The following is a 17,318-nucleotide window of genomic DNA, read 5'->3' as shown; positions in this document are numbered from 1 at the left end:
TATACTATTATGAAGGATCAAATGTTTTAATAGTTTCATTTTTCCCCAGAGCTGTCATAATGCAACTGTATAATATTTCACAGCTCACTTTTCCCAACTGAGTCAGCCCATTTACTGCCCATGACCTAAACAGATGTATGTCCAGTACGGAACAAACCAAACCACCTTACTTTGCATAGACAAAACTGCCATTTAGCCAACTTCACAGAACCTCCACATTTAATCAGCTCTCTTATGCAGAGATTTCCTAGATATCATTACACTTGCAAGTCACTCATACATCACTTTAATCAACCTTGTGCACTGATCATGAAAGTCTACCTAATTTGCAGAAGAAAGGAATATTCTACAATCTTGAGTGATACGGACTTTGTTACAGATTACCAATTCAAAATGAGAAAAATGTCATCCCTCCTTATGCAAACCATAGCTCCAACAAAGCATATGAAATTAACATTCTTGTGCATCTCAGCTCCCCTGGAGCTGGCAGCAGACACCTCAAATTCTGCACCATGTAGCATTTTGCATATTAGAAGTTTATATTTCTTCAAACTAGACACTATGGATAGGTTGAAGACACTGGCCATAGTGTTAAAGTTTGTCCAAGTAACCAGATAAGAATTATCCCATTTTATCCTTCAGTTAAATCTTACTGTAAGTAATGAGCCCAAGAAAATGAGTTACTCACTTCAGTGTAATTACAGGACAACATCTTACAGATCATTTTGTATAAAGTCAAAGATCCAGAAGTTTGGACCTTAACAAACTAAGTAGAACTACAAACCACATGCAATTACTAGGCAACATTCTTGCGTACGCTACTTAAGAACATGAATGTATCATCAGGTAATTTGCCTACATGGTCGAACACTTTAGAGAACCATCCTTTTCAGAAGAAAAATCAGTTCCTTCATATTTCTTCCAAGACACAGGCTGAACCTCCTACTCTCTGCTTCCTTCCTTATACCCAGTAACTAAACCAGTACGTAGTTCAGATGTTGAAATACAAGATGTTACCAAATTTAGAGACAGTGAAGGACTTCAGAACATATGCACTAGAATCACAGAATCCTTAGAGTTGGAAGGGACCTGTGAAGGCCACCTAATCCAACTGCCCTGCAATGAACAGGGACACCGCAGCTAGATCAGGTGGCCCAGAGTCTGATCCAGCCTCACCTTGAAAGTCTCCAGCAGTGGTGCATCAACCACAGCACTGGGCAACCTGTTCCAGTGCCTCAGCACCTGGCAACCTGTTCCAGTGCCTCAGCACCCACACTGTAGAAGATTTTTTTTCTCTTTACATCTAACCTAAATCGGTCCTCTCTGAGCTTGAAAGCATTTCCAATTGTTCTGTCACCACAGACACTCCTAAAGAGTCTGTTTCCTTCTTTCCTTTATATACTAAAAGGCCATTAAAGAATAGCACTAGGAATATTTCACGAATACTCTGTACACTCCATTACACTGGCAAAGGAACATTTTTTCCAGAATGACAGCAACAGCCTCAATAAGCAAATCAAGGTAACCTAAAAGAGTAATCGCTGGTATTACAACACAGTGAAATTTTCTCAACTCAGTGCCTACCAGCTGAAGCACAGATACCGGCTATATAAACGTGTTTATTCCACCACATGCCACAGTGAATAAACTGCTAAGAGCTTTACACCTGGCACAGTTATAGGCTAGAACTAACCTTATTATGGATGACTGGCACATACATCAATCCCACCAATTCTGTCCCCGCACTGCCATTTTCTCTCTAGCATGCATGACCTTCCCAGCTCCCACATGCAGATCCAGTTTCCACACTGCACATACAAATTATTTTTCAAATACAGAGGGATAAGAGAAACTAAGAAAAGCATAATTGCATGAATTTCAGGTGTGAAGGAAATTGAAGGACGTGATAAAACAAGACATGCTGGGTAAAGAGAACTGAAGAAATTGGTGCTAGCTAACTGACATGTGCTACCAATGTATGCAGCCTGGTAGGAAAAAAAAAAAAAAGAATATATATATATATACACATTTATATGTATATATATATATACATATATAAATGTATATATATATATACATTTGTGCAATGTAGGAAGAAAATGTTATCAATTGATAGTGCTAAGTGTGCAGAGCAGCCAGCTCATGACAGAGAAGGCTAAGTAAATCTTTGCTAAAGAGGATCCCCAGTTGCCAGTTTCAAGGCTCCTGTAACAAATACTAATTTGCTACACCACAGCAATTCAATCACATTTTCTCATGTGTCCCTAATCTGCAACTACATCACAAGCTGTGCTGGTAACAGATAAGTCAGCCAAAGAGAAAACTTCTGCAGGAACACCTGTATTGATTGCGGCAGTAAAGACATTTTCTAGTATGAACATTAGCATATATATTAAAAACCAAGCATCTGAACCTTCTCATCACTTTTCTTCTAAATCTTAATGCAAACAACAGGCTTTTGTCTTTTCTCCCCCTCATACAAAATTAGAATGTCTTATCTCTTTTACACTTCTTACATAGGGCCTCTGCATTACTGAAAATGAATAATCTGAAAGCATGAGAGATAGCTGAGATGGAAGCAAAATATGCTGTTCTCCTCACAGAGGTCAGACATAGTATTGTACACTTTGATACTGATAATCTCAACAATTGCCTAATGTGCCAAATTAATTGTTGATAGAAACATAAAATTCTGAGATTCAATACATATTGGGGCAGGTGAATCACAGAATCTTTGGAAAGGAAAATGCACACACTGACACATATGGATCTTCAGTCTCAGTCCTCTGAACCAATACACAGCTAGTTAAGAAAGATGGGGAAGAAGACAGTATGAAAGCTCAGTCCTTCTAACAAGGACAAGCTGAAAGGGAGCTTTGGTTTTGATTGTACCAAATACGTAAAATACTAAACCCAAATCAAATACACCAGCACATGTCTGTTGTTCTAGTGGCCGGCAACCCTGCCCTTGGCAGGAGAGTTGGAACTAGATGATACTTAAGATCGCCTTTGACTCAAGCCATTCTGTGATTCTATGACCTGCACTATGAAGAGCAAAGTTTACCACCTGTACAAAGTAAACCAGTATAAATAAGTTTAATGACAAAAACACACAACACGTGTTACCTGTTCAACACTCAGTAATGTGGTAATACTAAATAACAAACCTAGCCTGCCACCAAGCCAAAGGGCTTCACTTATTGCTACTACTGTTAGCCAAAATGTAATCAATAACTATATAAAGATACAGCCATTTTCATAACAACTTACTGAAATGAATCTAACATAACAGGCAGAGTAATATCTGGTAGCTACTGTATCTTGACTGAAATGCAAGTGGAAAAATTATTGTTTGCATTACTGTCACAACTCTTTGAACTGTAGCTGCCAGAAGTCATACGGTAGTGCCACAGGTAGACAGTTCAAAGGTCACTGAAAACTGTGTTTCAAATTCAAATTTCACCTTAACATTCGGACATCCAAACAGCCAGTGAATAAAAATAAAAAAAAAGCCATATGCACCAATGTTGACAGTAATAGCATAGGACTAAGGAAGTTGGAACAGGTATGAAAGATACTTCTGTTACTGCTCACGTAAGGTTATGAAAGCACCACATTATCTATCATTTAAGCAATACACATGATCTGTGATAATACAGAACTAATTCAAGCAAGAATTCAGAAATTAAAAAACAAGTGTGGACCTAGCATGCTGAATGGAAAAGCAAGCACTTGACAAACACTACGATAAAAAGAAATGAAGTTCTGAAAAAAACAGGAGCAGCAAAACATACTTACTTGGTGTGAAAGCAAATCTGTGCTTACATAATTCACAGTATTCTTTTCTGCTGTGTTTAAGCCACTGAACTAAGCTGAAACAAAAAGTGATCACATTTAGACATGCTATTATATCTTTCCCCGTTCTTCTCCATTACAAAAAGCAAATCAATTATCTATTTCAAACAAAGCAAAACCTTCATAATATCATGGAGGACAAACTAACCTGTTTATTAAGTCTACTTAGGCCACAAAGTTTCAAAAAGTGGAAAAAAAAAAAAAAAAAAAAAAAAAGAAAGCTGAGTTCCCCCGGGAGGTGGTTGAGTCACCATCCCTGGATGTAGTGCTCAGGGACATGATTTAGCAGAGGGTTGTTAAGAGTTAGGGAGGCATGGTTAGGTTGTGGTTGGACTTGCTGATCTTGAAGGTCTTTTCCAACCTGAGCAATTCTGTGATTCTATGATACATCCTCAGTGACATCGCTTACACAGAAGTACATCATCAAATATGTATGTTACTGAAAATGGTAACGACTGAAAGCACACACCCTCATGTGGATATTGACTGGGAGCACCAGTCCTTAAAAATATTTCAAGATTTAAAAACCATCCTATCTGTGAGAGAATGACAATTAAAATAAAATCAAAAGGAGAGTGCATCCTAGACTAGAATTACAGTTTTCATTTTTAGGACTTCCCCGACTGAACATCACCTCAAAATATCTTGGTATGGTTTGTTTGTTTTATTCTTAGCATCAGGTTAGGTACTCTTCTTCATTCACTATTAAAAGAAGGCAGAAAAAAAGAACCTATACTGATTTTTCTGCTTCTTGTTCTCATAAGGCAGATGTGTGAAGAGAACTGTACTCTCAAACAAACGTATTTGTGAGTACTTCCTTTTCACATGTAACTGCTAAATTCCTTGTGAGAATTCACACTTCTACGTAATGAACCATCATACAAGAAAAAACCCAAATCCTGAACACATCTCCTCTGAAAATTTGCTTAAACTTGACTACAAGAAGACATATGAAGTACTGCTTTTAGAAATACATTAATTTTATCAAAGAAAAATGAAGAAAACCAAAAACTCTCAGAACTTACCATTCCTGATGAATAAATTTAATACTGCCAGTACACACACATGGATGATACAGGGGTTTCTCAGGAGTTCCTTCAGACCGACAGACTCTGCATATATCTGCTGAACAAGACAACAGTTATTACTCTTCTGCTGGAAGAAGTCACATTTACAAAACTAATTACACACTACAGAAGCTTTGCCACATAGCAAAATGCGCAAAAATAAATTGGAAAAAGCTTTAAGACTGATTTCATGTGACACAAGATTCGAAGACTTGAGGACTAGCAGAACAAAAACAAGAACCACATTATCTCCCTGGTCATCACGTTAAAAGAAAACACAAACAACACCTTTTTCTTTATTACATACTTAAGGTTTCTAGGATATCCACATACCAGAGCTGTATGTAGAGCATAACAATAACATCACCTCTAAAGCAACACGTAGGTTGCAAAGGACAGTCTCTCTGAAAGCAAATGTAAACTTTGAAATGGAATGATTCTGAGTTTTCAGCAAGTTCAAGAGAAGCTGAGTAGAAGAGATCTACCAATTCCTAACACGTGCATAAGACAGTCACTACTCTGGAGCATAAGTGCATGCTCCTTTGTGAGCAAATCACAGAATCACAGAATCACAGAATCACCCGGGTTGGAAGGGACCTCAAGGATCATGTAGTTCCAACCCCCCTGCCTAGCAGGGCCACCAAACATACACATTTAGATCAGGTTGCCCAGGACCCCGTCCAACCTGGCCTTGAACACGTCCAAGGACGGGGCATCCACAACCTCCCTGGGCAGCCCGTTCCAGGGCCTAACCACTCTCCTCGTAAAGAACTTCCCCCTAACATCCAACCTAAATCTTCCCTCCTTCAACTTGGATCCATTTCCCCTAGTCCTGCTATTGTCAGCCCTTATGAAGAGTTTACTCCCCTCCTGGGTGTAGGTTCCCTTCAGGTATTGATAGGCTGCAATGAGGTCGCCCCGCAGCCTTCTCTTCTCCAGGCTGAACAAGCCCAACTCCCTCAGCCTGTCCTCATAGGGGAGGTGCTCCAGCCCCCTGATCATCTTAGTCGCCCTCCTCTGGACCCTTTCCAAAATCTCCATGTCTTTCTTGTACTGAGGGCTCCACACCTGGACACAGTACTCCAGATGGGGCCTCACAAGAGCCGAGTAGAGAGGGACAATCACTTCCCTGTCCCTGCTGACCACCCCTCTCCTGATGGAGCCCAGGATCCCATTTGCCTTTCGAGCTGCCAGAGCGCACTGCTGGCTCATGTTGAGTCTCTCGTCCATCAGGACCCCCAGGTCCTTCTCTGCCGAGCTGCTCTCAAGGATCACTCCTCCCAGCTTGTACGGGTGCCTGGGGTTCTTCCGGCCCAAATGCAAAACCTTGCACTTTGCCGTGTTGAACCTCATTAGGTTCACCCGAGCCCAGCTTTCCAGCCTGTCGAGGTCCCTCTGAATGGCATCCCTTCCTTCCACCGTATCAACCGCACCACTCAGCTTGGTGTCGTCAGCAAACTTGCTGAGGGTGCACTCAATTCCCTCATCGATGTCATTGATAAAGATGTTAAAGAGCACCGGTCCCAAGACAGACCCTTGGGGGACACCACTTGTTACCGGCCTCCACCTGGACATAGAGCCATTGACCATCACCCTCTGTCTGCGGCCTTTCAACCAATTGCTTATCCATCGGGTCGTCCACCCATCAAATCCACTTCCCTCCAATTTGGAGATGAGGATGTGGTGGGGGACCATGTCAAAGGCCTTGCTCAGGTCCAGGAAAATGACATCGGTCGCCTTCCCTTCGTCCACCAATGCCGTCACTCCATCATAGAAGGCCACAAGGAATAAAACAAAGGAATAAACAAAACACCAAAATCAGGAAGAACACAAAGCAATATTTTGTGACTTTGCCACTGAAGCTAAGGGCATCCATTTAACAGCCTGCAGTCCAGTCACCAGGTGAAAGACATTTTCTATTTCTTATTTCACAGGAGTCTTGAAGCTTCTTTATGTTTTTGACATATTCTTACAACTAACCATTGCAAGATGTTTTGCAGGCAAAGAAGTGAATGTATCCTTCTCCCTCTAAAGATGGGATGTCTTTTCTAACACCATTTCATTCTCCAGAGCATTTAAACACAACTCAACTATTTTGTTTGTTTACTGACAGATGTGTGTTATCTTCCCCTACTCTTTTCATACCCTTGCACTCGTACTTGCATTATGGAAACAAATATAACATGTCCATCTTTACAGAAGACTTAGGTTTAAGATTTTCTCTTTTAGGAAACATTTCTCCATCAATAACCATCCAGCAATGTTAAAGAAGTAACTGACGCATATTGAAGGAAAATACTAACTTACATCAGTGATGTAACAATACTGAAAATACACAATTTCAAGTTCAAATCACACATCTTTCTTCTTGTTTCAAATCTCCAAACGTTACTGTTTTTCTATGAAGAATTTCAAAGGGAACCAAATGTTACAATCTGAAGGTTTTTCTGCAAAGAAGTCATAATTTGACCAAATCCACAGTTCACATAGTATTAGAATCATTTCTACACATAGCATGAAAGAATTATAGTAATTCTGGAAAAAAAAAAAAAAAAAAAAAAAAAAAAAAAAATTCTAAGAGATTTAACTCATTCTCATGGGATGAAAATCTAAAATTAACTCCAGAATCTGATATTAAGCATCACATCAGTGATGCTACAAGCAAACACAAAAAGTATTTCCATTGCAGTCACATCAAGTAACGCCACATGGCTGTAAACACCAAGAGCTCCTAGTCTCTCTGCCTACAAGGAAGGCCAGAACCACCACTTCAAGAAACAAAGGATTCATTTTATCACAGAGAGTATTTCCAGACAACCATAGAGAACAGATCTCTTCAACTTCCAGGCAGGATCTACTTTCCTCCAGCACCTTACCCACAGCAGGCTGACAACTTGATATGTCAGAGTGGCCTTGTGAAAGGTCAGACAAAAGACAGGATGGGGCAAATAACAGAACACAGGAACCCGGGGTTACATGGCTTCAATTGATGTGAAACTGCTGCTTTAAGAACACCATGACACCAAAGGAAGTTAAAGGCACACTGTTTTCTAAAGAACCCCCACCCTCTGAGCCCACTCATTACTGGTGTATCGACTTTCACAACAGACTGTTCATGCATTCCCAAGATTGCTGGGAAGAGCAAAATTTTCTTTACTGAAAATCAATGAATTCTTTACTAAGAAAATGATTTCATTCTTCTGTTAGCTTATTAAAAGAAGTTAAGCCTAATTTTTAGTTTTTTAAAGGAGATTCCCTCTTGTTTTATAAAATCAAATAAACACATGAGAAGCAACGATCTGGTCCATTTAGCAACATCTAATTTCAAATCAACGACCCCTGGGGTCAACACCACCTTATGTATAAGATCAAGTACAGACAGAATTCCATTGTGCAGTAGATGCTATTTTTCTCCTTGCATATACACTTTGATCCTATTACAAGGATGCAGTTTGGAAATAACAGTCCTGGGTAACACAGCTCTTTGTTTCCCCACAGAAAACTTCTCTGCCTGTCACATACCTAACAAAACATTCACCAGTGTAATAGTTAAAACTGAAGTTCAGATTATTCAGCAAGAAACTTATTTAACTGGAAAGACACGTGAGTTTCTTTCTGCTTCACTCATTAACTTGATCAATCAGCCATTCTGTTTAGACTGTTTAGTCTGGAGAAAAGGAGGCTGAGGGGAGACTTATTGCTCTCTTCCAATATCTGAAAGGTGCTTACAGCAACAGCAGGGCTGGTCTCTTCACAACAGTGACAGATGACAGGATGAGGGGAGATGGTCTCAAGTTGCATCAGGGGAAGTTTAGGTTGGATATCAGGAAACACTTTTTTTACAGAAAGGGCTGTTAAGCACTGGAATAGGATCCCCAGGGAGGTGGTTGAGTCAGCATCCCTAGATGTGTTTAGAAACAGTTTGGATGTGGTGTTCAGGGACATGATTTAGCAGAGGGTTGTTAGAGTTAGGGAGGTATGGTTAGGTTGTGGTTGGACTTGCTGATCTTGAAGGTCTTTTCCAACCTGAGCAATTCTGTGGTTCTACCAGAAGTGCAACTGCCACAAATATCACTACTGGGTTATCAACACTTACAAAGGCCCACTTGAAATTTATAGCACAAGTCTATGCGATAGTTAGTCCCAGTGCTATTATTTTTAAGCTTTTGAGGGTAACATTAACATGTAAGGTGCTATATATGGTACACAGATATACATATAATGCAAATGAATAAATAAATACAAACAGAAACACCACAAGTGTAAAGTCCAAGTGGAAAGTACAGCACAAATGCGCCCTAGAGGATATCTAACAACCCCCTTTCTCTCCTCCCATTCTCCCCAGTCACCAGATCAGGTCCTCTGAAAGCACACAGGATCAAAGGCTATCACTCCTAGCAGCCTGTTACGAATTATCAGCTGTGGATTTTGGATTAAATCCACCGAGATGGATTTACCAACGACTGGCATGGTGAGAGCAGGACTGGTCAGTTCTGAGAACCTGCCCCATAGTTCGCTGTAATCCAAGCATCCCGGACAACTGGATGCCAAGTAACCAAAACCTCAGCAGTCACTTGAATCACGCCATCTGATGGAGCTGCTGGGCTGCAGAGGCAGGGGATTGCTGCAGCAAGCAGCTTTACAAGTTGTTGGATGTTAAGCACACGCACGTTGTGATTTCCACGAGCGCTGAGCTCCCCGCAGCGCAGCGCAGCACAGCACAGCACAACGGGCATATCTACGAAGACACGGCCTGATTTCAACCCATCGCTTCGCGTTTTCCCAGCTGTCTTATCCTCTCAAGTTGGAAAACCGAGTGCCATACAAACACACATGCAAAGGGACGGCTCAGTAACGAAAGCCAAGCCGCTAATGTTCTCCTCCAACCCAACCGACCCGAGCCGAGCCGCACCGCCACCACAGCACCTCCGCCGCCCCTCCCCCGCCGGGCAGCACCCGGCTCCCAACGGCCGCGGTTATGTAAGGGACGCGCGCCCCGGCCCGCCCCGCTGCCGCCGGGTAACGCGCCAACGGGGCCCTGCGCACCGCCAATGCGCCCTCAGAGGCAGCGCGGGCAGAGCCCCGCCGTGCCGGGAAGAGCTGGGGAAAGCGAAGGGCACGGAGCGAGCGCCATACCTTCCTCGGCGGTCTCCATCTTGGCTGGCTGACGCAGCGCCGGCCGAGAGGGTGGCGTGACGGCGGCGGGGCGGGTCGGCGCGGCGCTGCGCGGGGCGATGGCGCCGCCAACACGTCAAGGATAGAGCGCCGTCCGTTCCGACAGCGCCCCCTGCTGGCTTGGCGGTCTGCCCGTGTCAGGCCGTCCGACCCCTCCGAGAGGCCGTGATGCCTCGGGACGTGGAGCTGTGACCCGGCACGGTGCTGCTGAGATGGACAGAGTGTTTCCAGATTACCCTTTTCAAGCACCAGAGCTGCTGATGGGATGGATGGTATCGGCCGGTGCAGGCGATAATCTTGAGGAAAATGTGAAATCTTAGCGTGGCTCCCCAATAATGGTGTAACTACAGCAAAGTGCTGCATTGCAACACACGTGGGTTACATCACGCTCGGCTCTTCCTGAGCAAGGCAGGGTGACAAGACTCCGACTGAAGGCTTAAAAATATCAGTTTAGTTTACAAGTAAGCTGATTTTGACCTTGGCAGATTAGCTTGGCATATTAAAAAAAAGTGCCAGTGTAAGATAGCAGAAGGGGCAGCATGTTGGATCCGTCTGAATGGGAGCCATCAATCCAACCAAACACCAAAAGGTGGTCTCGTTTCCAGGCACGCTGTAATTCACATTCTTCCAAGCTTGCAACCACTGTTGTTGCTCAGCTGCGATGAATACAGAAGAACCGTCACATAGAAGTCCCTAGGTCATCCTTCACATTCAAAAGACTGAGACAAAATGAATGCATAAAGTTCCCCTTAATTAATTTATGCATTTGTCCAAGTTTCAGTCTTTCACAGCAGACTTCTAAAAATCAGATGAAAACCTTAGAAATGAGTAGCTATATGCTGCCAGTGAATGATCTTATTGTTGTCTATCTATCCAGCCATTTAAATCACCTATCAAGCATTAAATTTATACCACCTACTCAACAATTAGAGAGAATTACTCCCCCCAGACTTGTTCTTACCCAGTGTTTCAGTATGGGTTTGGTACAGAAGAGGATGTTAGGAGATTGTTATTTGCTTCTGACTGTGATCAAGGTCAAGAATTGGTGCCAACAGGCTCTGAACAAGCATGCTAAAAAATATCTCTGCTACAAATAAGTTATGATGTGAGTAACAGTGGAAATGGGGAAATTTTATAGATGGAAACCTAAGATAGGAATAGACTCAATCCCAAATCTCTGAAGATCATGGTAAAAGGAAAGATATATTTAGAATGAGTAGGAGTGGAAAGAAGACAAAATTATTTTGAAGATGGTCCTATTTTTGTAAAGCACCTATGTTTTTCAGTGCTTAAATGCTTAGAAAATATATTGTCTTAGTGTATTTCTCTTAAAATACAAAACGAACGTAAAAAATTGAAAGTATCCACTATTTGTACCTCTAAGATATTTCCATCTTTTGTCCAGTTTTAGAATAACTTCACAGAAAAGGTTCCCTTACATCCTAGAGTTATTTTGGATGTCTGAAATATTGAAAATCCAAACAGCAAAAGTTAATGCTTTTCAGTTTTTCTTTAGCTAAACATTTTCAGTCTAAAAAAGAATGTGTGAAATGGCATCCACTGTTTCTGGTATAAGTCTCAGCTCTAGTCTCTGAAGGCTGTCACTCACAGTTGGCAGCAGCTTGCCTTCTAGTGCTGACCTAGTTTTTTTTTCCTCAGCTGTCCACGTGATTCTCACAACAAACATTGCTCAGTGGGTTATAAGCAGCAAGTTACAGAAATATGGAAAACATGATGGATTATCTTTAGGAAAGCAACTAAACCATGATTTATCTCAATAAATCAGGCAGGAGTTTGGGTGACTGTAACTGATCCAATTTTTCCACCATCGCAAGGGAGAACTAGAAAGAGTCTCCATGGTAAAAGAGAAGCTGTTAGAAGCGGAGCAAGGACTCTGATAACAGCATAAAGTACATCCTACAGGAAATTAGTGTGACACGATCAGATTAGAGAGTACAAAGTTCTGGTGAAAGTCATTGCCACCACAGATCTTCCCAGTGCACTATGGGAGTCTTCTGAAGGGCACATGTCTTGACCCTGGCCATGTGGCTACAATATCTCATCAATCTGCATCTTATCAGTAGATATCTGCTGTGCCAGAGGATTCCTGATACAGAAATGGAGGAAAGTAGTCTTAGGAATGCTGTACAGGCAATAACACTTGCTGCTTCCTCAGGAGGATGCCCAAGCTGTTGAACTAATGCTCCATGCTGACTTTGAAGATTCCGTATTTACCAGCCTTCTTCCGTTCAGCTGGCATTTGCTTCATCCTGAACCTAGGCTGTGATGAGTATCTTACATTGCAGAAGTGCAGAAGAGATCTTTTCACGTGTACTGGTTACAGTGGATTTTCTGTTTAAAACACAGACTGCCAACTCGATTGGGATCTTGCTGCCACGCTTTGCATGGAGCACATGGCTATTAGGAATGTACTGGATATTGAGAATTCTGCGGGTGCTGTTGTTTTGTGAAGGCTTCTAAAAATGGGCTGTGTTTGCCTTCCAGAATATCCCATTCCTGCCAGCTATAATATCATTTAAGGCTGGCGGTTCTATACATCCCATCAACATTAAGGGGACCTTCTAGCTAGTTAAACATGTTGTTAACATGGGATGAGGGTGTTGTTTTTTTTTAATTTTTGCATTCTTCTTGTTCTTCTTACAGGAGGAGATAGTGGAAAAAGTGCTACATGTGTCAAATAACTGCTTATAAGTCCTTCTGAAGGCTTGTTGATTGTTATGTCTTTAAAAATCTAAGAAGTTATAGTCACAGGTAACAGCAGTTGGGGATTATCCTCAGTATTTAGCAGGAGCAATCCTATTTTCCCAGAAACCTTTTCTTGACCATTTCTTGTGGGTGTTGCTGGAGATTATACCAAAGAAATTAAATTGAATTTAAAGCCACATTTTAACTTTTAGCACTGAAAAAACAAGAACATGTCTGTTGTGGAGAATGATCTTCATTTTACCCATATTGATGCTATAGATATTTTTAGAAAGATACTTGTTATTGCCTCTGCCTCTCCTGCATTAATTAGGGGAGAAATTTGGAAGGGCTTAGGTTTCTAATGATTTGTCATTACTTTTTCTCAGATCTTTCTGCAACAGGAAAAAAGATGAGAGTTGTCTTGGCCAGGGAAAAGCGAGTTGCAGTCCAGAGGTCAGAGTTATTACAAGTTAAATCAGTCAATAGCCTCTGTTTTATGAGGTCTGTGATTTCATAGAAGCTTTCCCTTGCACGCTGAGAAGCCAGACATAAAAGCCAGCTTTGGTTTGTTTCCTCAAGGCAACAGTGCACTTACTGTATGCGCTGCCTTTACTGTAGGATTGGCAAATGCAGTGAAGAAACCAATTAATGCTTTTGATGTTTAAAGAGAAGGATGTCAAAGTGCTTGGATCAGTGAAGTAGATTTTCAGATGGGTGACTGGTATGAAAAATCAAACACATTTACTACTTAAAACCTGTGTTTTCTTCGCTCTTCTGCATGGATCAATGAAACATTTTGATTTACCTGTTTCTGAATGTGGTCGTGATATCAGATGATCTTCTGCCAGGATCTCAGCCTGTTGGTTCAAGGTGCTAAAGTCCTCTCACAAAGATGCTGATGCTCACAGAAATGATGGTGCATAGTGTTTCTGACAGATTTGTCCTGAGGTTATGTGAAAAGTATCTGAACTGCTCACCCTAGGACCCCTGTTCAGTTCTTGAGAGCAAGCCTGTTTGGAAACTATCCTTTTCAAAGAAGGAAAATTCCCTAGTTTAGAAGTGTGCAGTTTATCCTTGCTTTAAAAGTAAGAGTCTTTTGAGAGCCTGTACCTTCTCATTCATTTTTAGCTGAATCCTGGGCATACAAATAGCTGTCAGAAAGTTATACCAGATTTTCTGGTCAGGATTCTTATTTTCAGGGTAGCAAATGGGGTTTTCCATGTCTTTCATTTCTTCTCTGAATCCTCAAGATTGTTTTCCTGCCTCCATTCTCTGACCTTTTCCAGGAAGGAAGGCAGGGGTATTCAAATGATTTACAGCCCCTTGAGGGCATGTACTGTCTCTGCTTTTCTTGTATGCTCCTGGTCCACTCGATCGAGTTCCCAATCCTGCTTATATGGAAGGGCAGGGGAGAATTCATATGGTAAAGGACAGAGAGTACTCAAGGAGGCCTGAATTTCATAGTTGCTTCAAGGAAAGCAAAGGCTCATGGACAACTCTCTCCACCACTCTAAGTCTCACTCCAGATGAATATAAGCTGGAGCTGGGCAAGAAGATTTTTTTTCTCTTCTAGCAAAGTCCTACAGTACAGGAGTGTGAAAAGAACAGACAAGAGCTGTACAGATGCAAAACATGCTGGAAAGGATTATGTTGAACAGCATGGCCAAAATAAGTGTAGAGAGTGGGGAAGTGTGTGAGTACAAGGAACCGGGAGAAGAAGGGCTATGTAAGAGATGACGTTTTGGGCATATACTCTTCTCTTGATTTTGTCATGGAGAAACTGTGGTGAAAGCTTCAAGGTAACAGACCTCCAGCCCAGGAGCAGGACCAGCGAGGGGAAAATGATGCACGTGTGCCACAAGAGGGCCCCTCTGTTCCAATCCCAGGAGGTGGCCTGGGGACTTGAGAAGATGATGACTGAGGACACCGAACATCTCTGGGACCTGCAGTGGGGCAGCCAAGCAGGGAGAAAGAGAGCATGGTGATGTGCACCACAAAGACCTGAGGGCTCAGGGCTTCCCCTAGGAGCACCTGGGCTGAGGGTCTCTGCCTGCCCAAGGGACTGCTCCTTGTCCTCCCAGTCAGGGCAAAGTGGGGACAACCTGCTGGGAGTTTCTAATGTTGCCTAAGGCTCCTGACCTTGACAGGTCTGGCCCAGGTGGTCACTCTCCCCCCAGTGATGGTCAGCCTTTCTGCCAATTCTTGTCTCAAATCTAGGGCATACTGGATGCTACCTGGTAAAGAGTCAGCAGCACCAAGAGCCCAAAGTCAGGAGGAGAGGAACTTTCATTGCCCACAGGGAAGGAGGCAGAGGCAGGGACAGGCATGTGAGCACTGCAGCACAGACACTCCAAGTGCTGTCATGCCAGCAGCCTGTTGTGTGGGTCTGGCCGTGAGGGATGGGATGTTGTCTGACAGCATGTCCTGCTTAGCAGCACGCTTGTGTGAACTGATGTGCCCTCATCAGCAGCCTTTACCTTGCAATTACAGGAGGCAGTCCAAGTAGGTCAAGGAACAGGAGACTGAAAGATGTCTTGTATGTGTAAGCAATGAGGATCGGTAAATGTAGCTGAATTGGAAGTCTGTACAGCAGAAGAGAAACTGGTTTGCTGCTTTAGATTTTTTCATAGTCTAAAACTGGATTTTGAAAATGTATGCTTGTGCTATTTAATTTGAAGTACTTACGTTAATATATCTTCCATGATTAGATCAGAAATGTTCTTGGACCTATAGAACACTTTGTATTGGCTTCTAAATTCTGAATGTAGTATCAGTTCCATTTCATTTATCATGACCAAAAAAGGTTTGGATTTAGATTGTCACTGAATAAAAGAGGAGGGACTTCAAAGAAATCTTTCTGGTTTTGAAAACTCATATTTATAGCATGCATAAAAACAAACCATTTACTAAAATGTAACTACAGATCAGCGATTTTCCATCTGTTTTTCCATCACATTTCCCCTGTTCATTGTATTCCAGTTGTTATATTAATCTCTGTCAATTTATTGAAGATATTTACTAATCTTCTGCACTTTAGTATCACTATAGTCACGGACTCAATAAGATTCTTGCCTACTTATTTTGAACTAACATGACTATATTTTAATGAAAACTGGAAGCTGAAAGATATAAATTTTCACCCATCTTCAAGTTAATGCTAAACCCAGTTTTTGCCCAAGGAAGTTGTGGATGCCCCATCCCTGGAGGCATTCAAGGCCAGGCTGGATGTGGCTCTAGGCAGCCTGGTCTAGTGGTTGGCACATAGCAGCGGGGTTGAAACTAGGTGATCACTGTGGTCCTTTTCAACCCAGGCCATTCTTTGATTCTGTGATTCTGTGATTCTACAAAATTGCTGTATGTATTTAATGTTGTGCTTCATGGAAAAATCTAAATCCTTTGTGAAGTCCAAGAAGTGAAGCGAGTTGGGCCTCAGGAAAGTAGAGTAAATGGTAGGACTGGGGTCAGAATTGGCTTGGTGTTCAAAGCTTGGCTTGAGCTTGGCTTCTTCTTCAATCTCTCAGCTGAAGTTCTTTTATAAATCTGAAGACAATCAACTTGGAATAAAACACATTTCAAGTAATATTTTTTTAAATTATGTTTTTAAAATAAAGAGGCATTTAGTACAAGAGAGAAGAAAGTTATAATCATAACAAAGAGGTATAATTATTGGCTTCCATCTGCTGTTGGGACATCACAGTAAGAAGAGTTGCTCTAAAAGGTACCCTGTCTAAAGAACATGAAAAATGTCTAGCAGTGTTTGAAGGTTGCAGGTTCTCTGGGAGGTTTCCAGGAATAAGCAGTTTGACTGCCAATACTTCAGCTGTCTGAAAGATGAACATACATGTATTGAAAATTACTCTGAGTTGTACCCAGGTAAAATGTGGGTCCAGTTTTCCAGACTTTGCAAAACCTTTTTACCCCATCGAAGTAGGAAACTTAAAACAGGCCTTTTAACAGGCGTGTATTACAAAATCTTCTTATGTGCAAATGAAGAGACTTAATTATAAATGCTAAGGAGGGTGGCTGTTGTTTGATTTCTGACTTTCTATTCATGCAATTCACAAGTTCACTAAGGAATGTGCAGTTTCATCACTTTTCTTCTGAATCATGCCATGCCTAGTATTTGTTCTCAGATCTCATAATATGTAGTTGTCCTTGCAAATTGGCTTAAGTTTCAGAGCTCTAGGTTTGAAAATACAAACATTTTTGTCTTAGAGGAAAGAGTTATAGTGATTTTTGCATAATATATAAAAATTATTATGTACTATTAAACTGGGTTTTATTGTGTTTTATATTTTTAATGCTGAGGAATGGAAATGAGGTGCCTTTTTTTTTTAAGTTAAAAAAATATATAGACAAAAAAATGTATATGATCAAAATTCAGTTTTGATGCTACTTTGAAAAAAAAATTCCAGGGAACAGACCAGCAGCAGACATTGATTTTTGCTTAAAACCACGGAGGGAGTTTTGGAATAGCTCGCAGTAACAGCTAATAGTTTACCTGCATCTGACTGA

General features: G+C 41.6%; 1 protein-coding gene across 1 annotated transcript in view; it reads right to left on the bottom strand.

Annotated features, from left to right (window-relative positions):
- The window catches only part of MARCHF6 (membrane associated ring-CH-type finger 6), a gene marked incomplete at both ends in the record, with an annotated part of 47,391 nt that extends 37,314 nt beyond the window's left edge, over window positions 1-10,077 (bottom strand). The window contains 3 exons of the mRNA XM_079533732.1: window positions 3,799-3,872; window positions 4,881-4,980; window positions 10,059-10,077. Coding sequence (XP_079389858.1) covers window positions 3,799-3,872; window positions 4,881-4,980; window positions 10,059-10,077 — 193 coding nt within the window. The remainder of the gene's footprint in view (window positions 1-3,798; window positions 3,873-4,880; window positions 4,981-10,058) is intronic.
- Between the last annotated feature and the right edge of the window lie 7,241 nt (window positions 10,078-17,318).

Source organism: Tetrao urogallus, assembly GCF_951394365.1.
Source record: "Tetrao urogallus genome assembly, chromosome: 3".
In the NCBI taxonomy this organism is placed as follows: domain Eukaryota; kingdom Metazoa; phylum Chordata; class Aves; order Galliformes; family Phasianidae; genus Tetrao; species Tetrao urogallus.
Note: the sequence above shows the minus strand (reverse complement) of the source record. Positions and strands in the feature narration are given on the sequence as shown.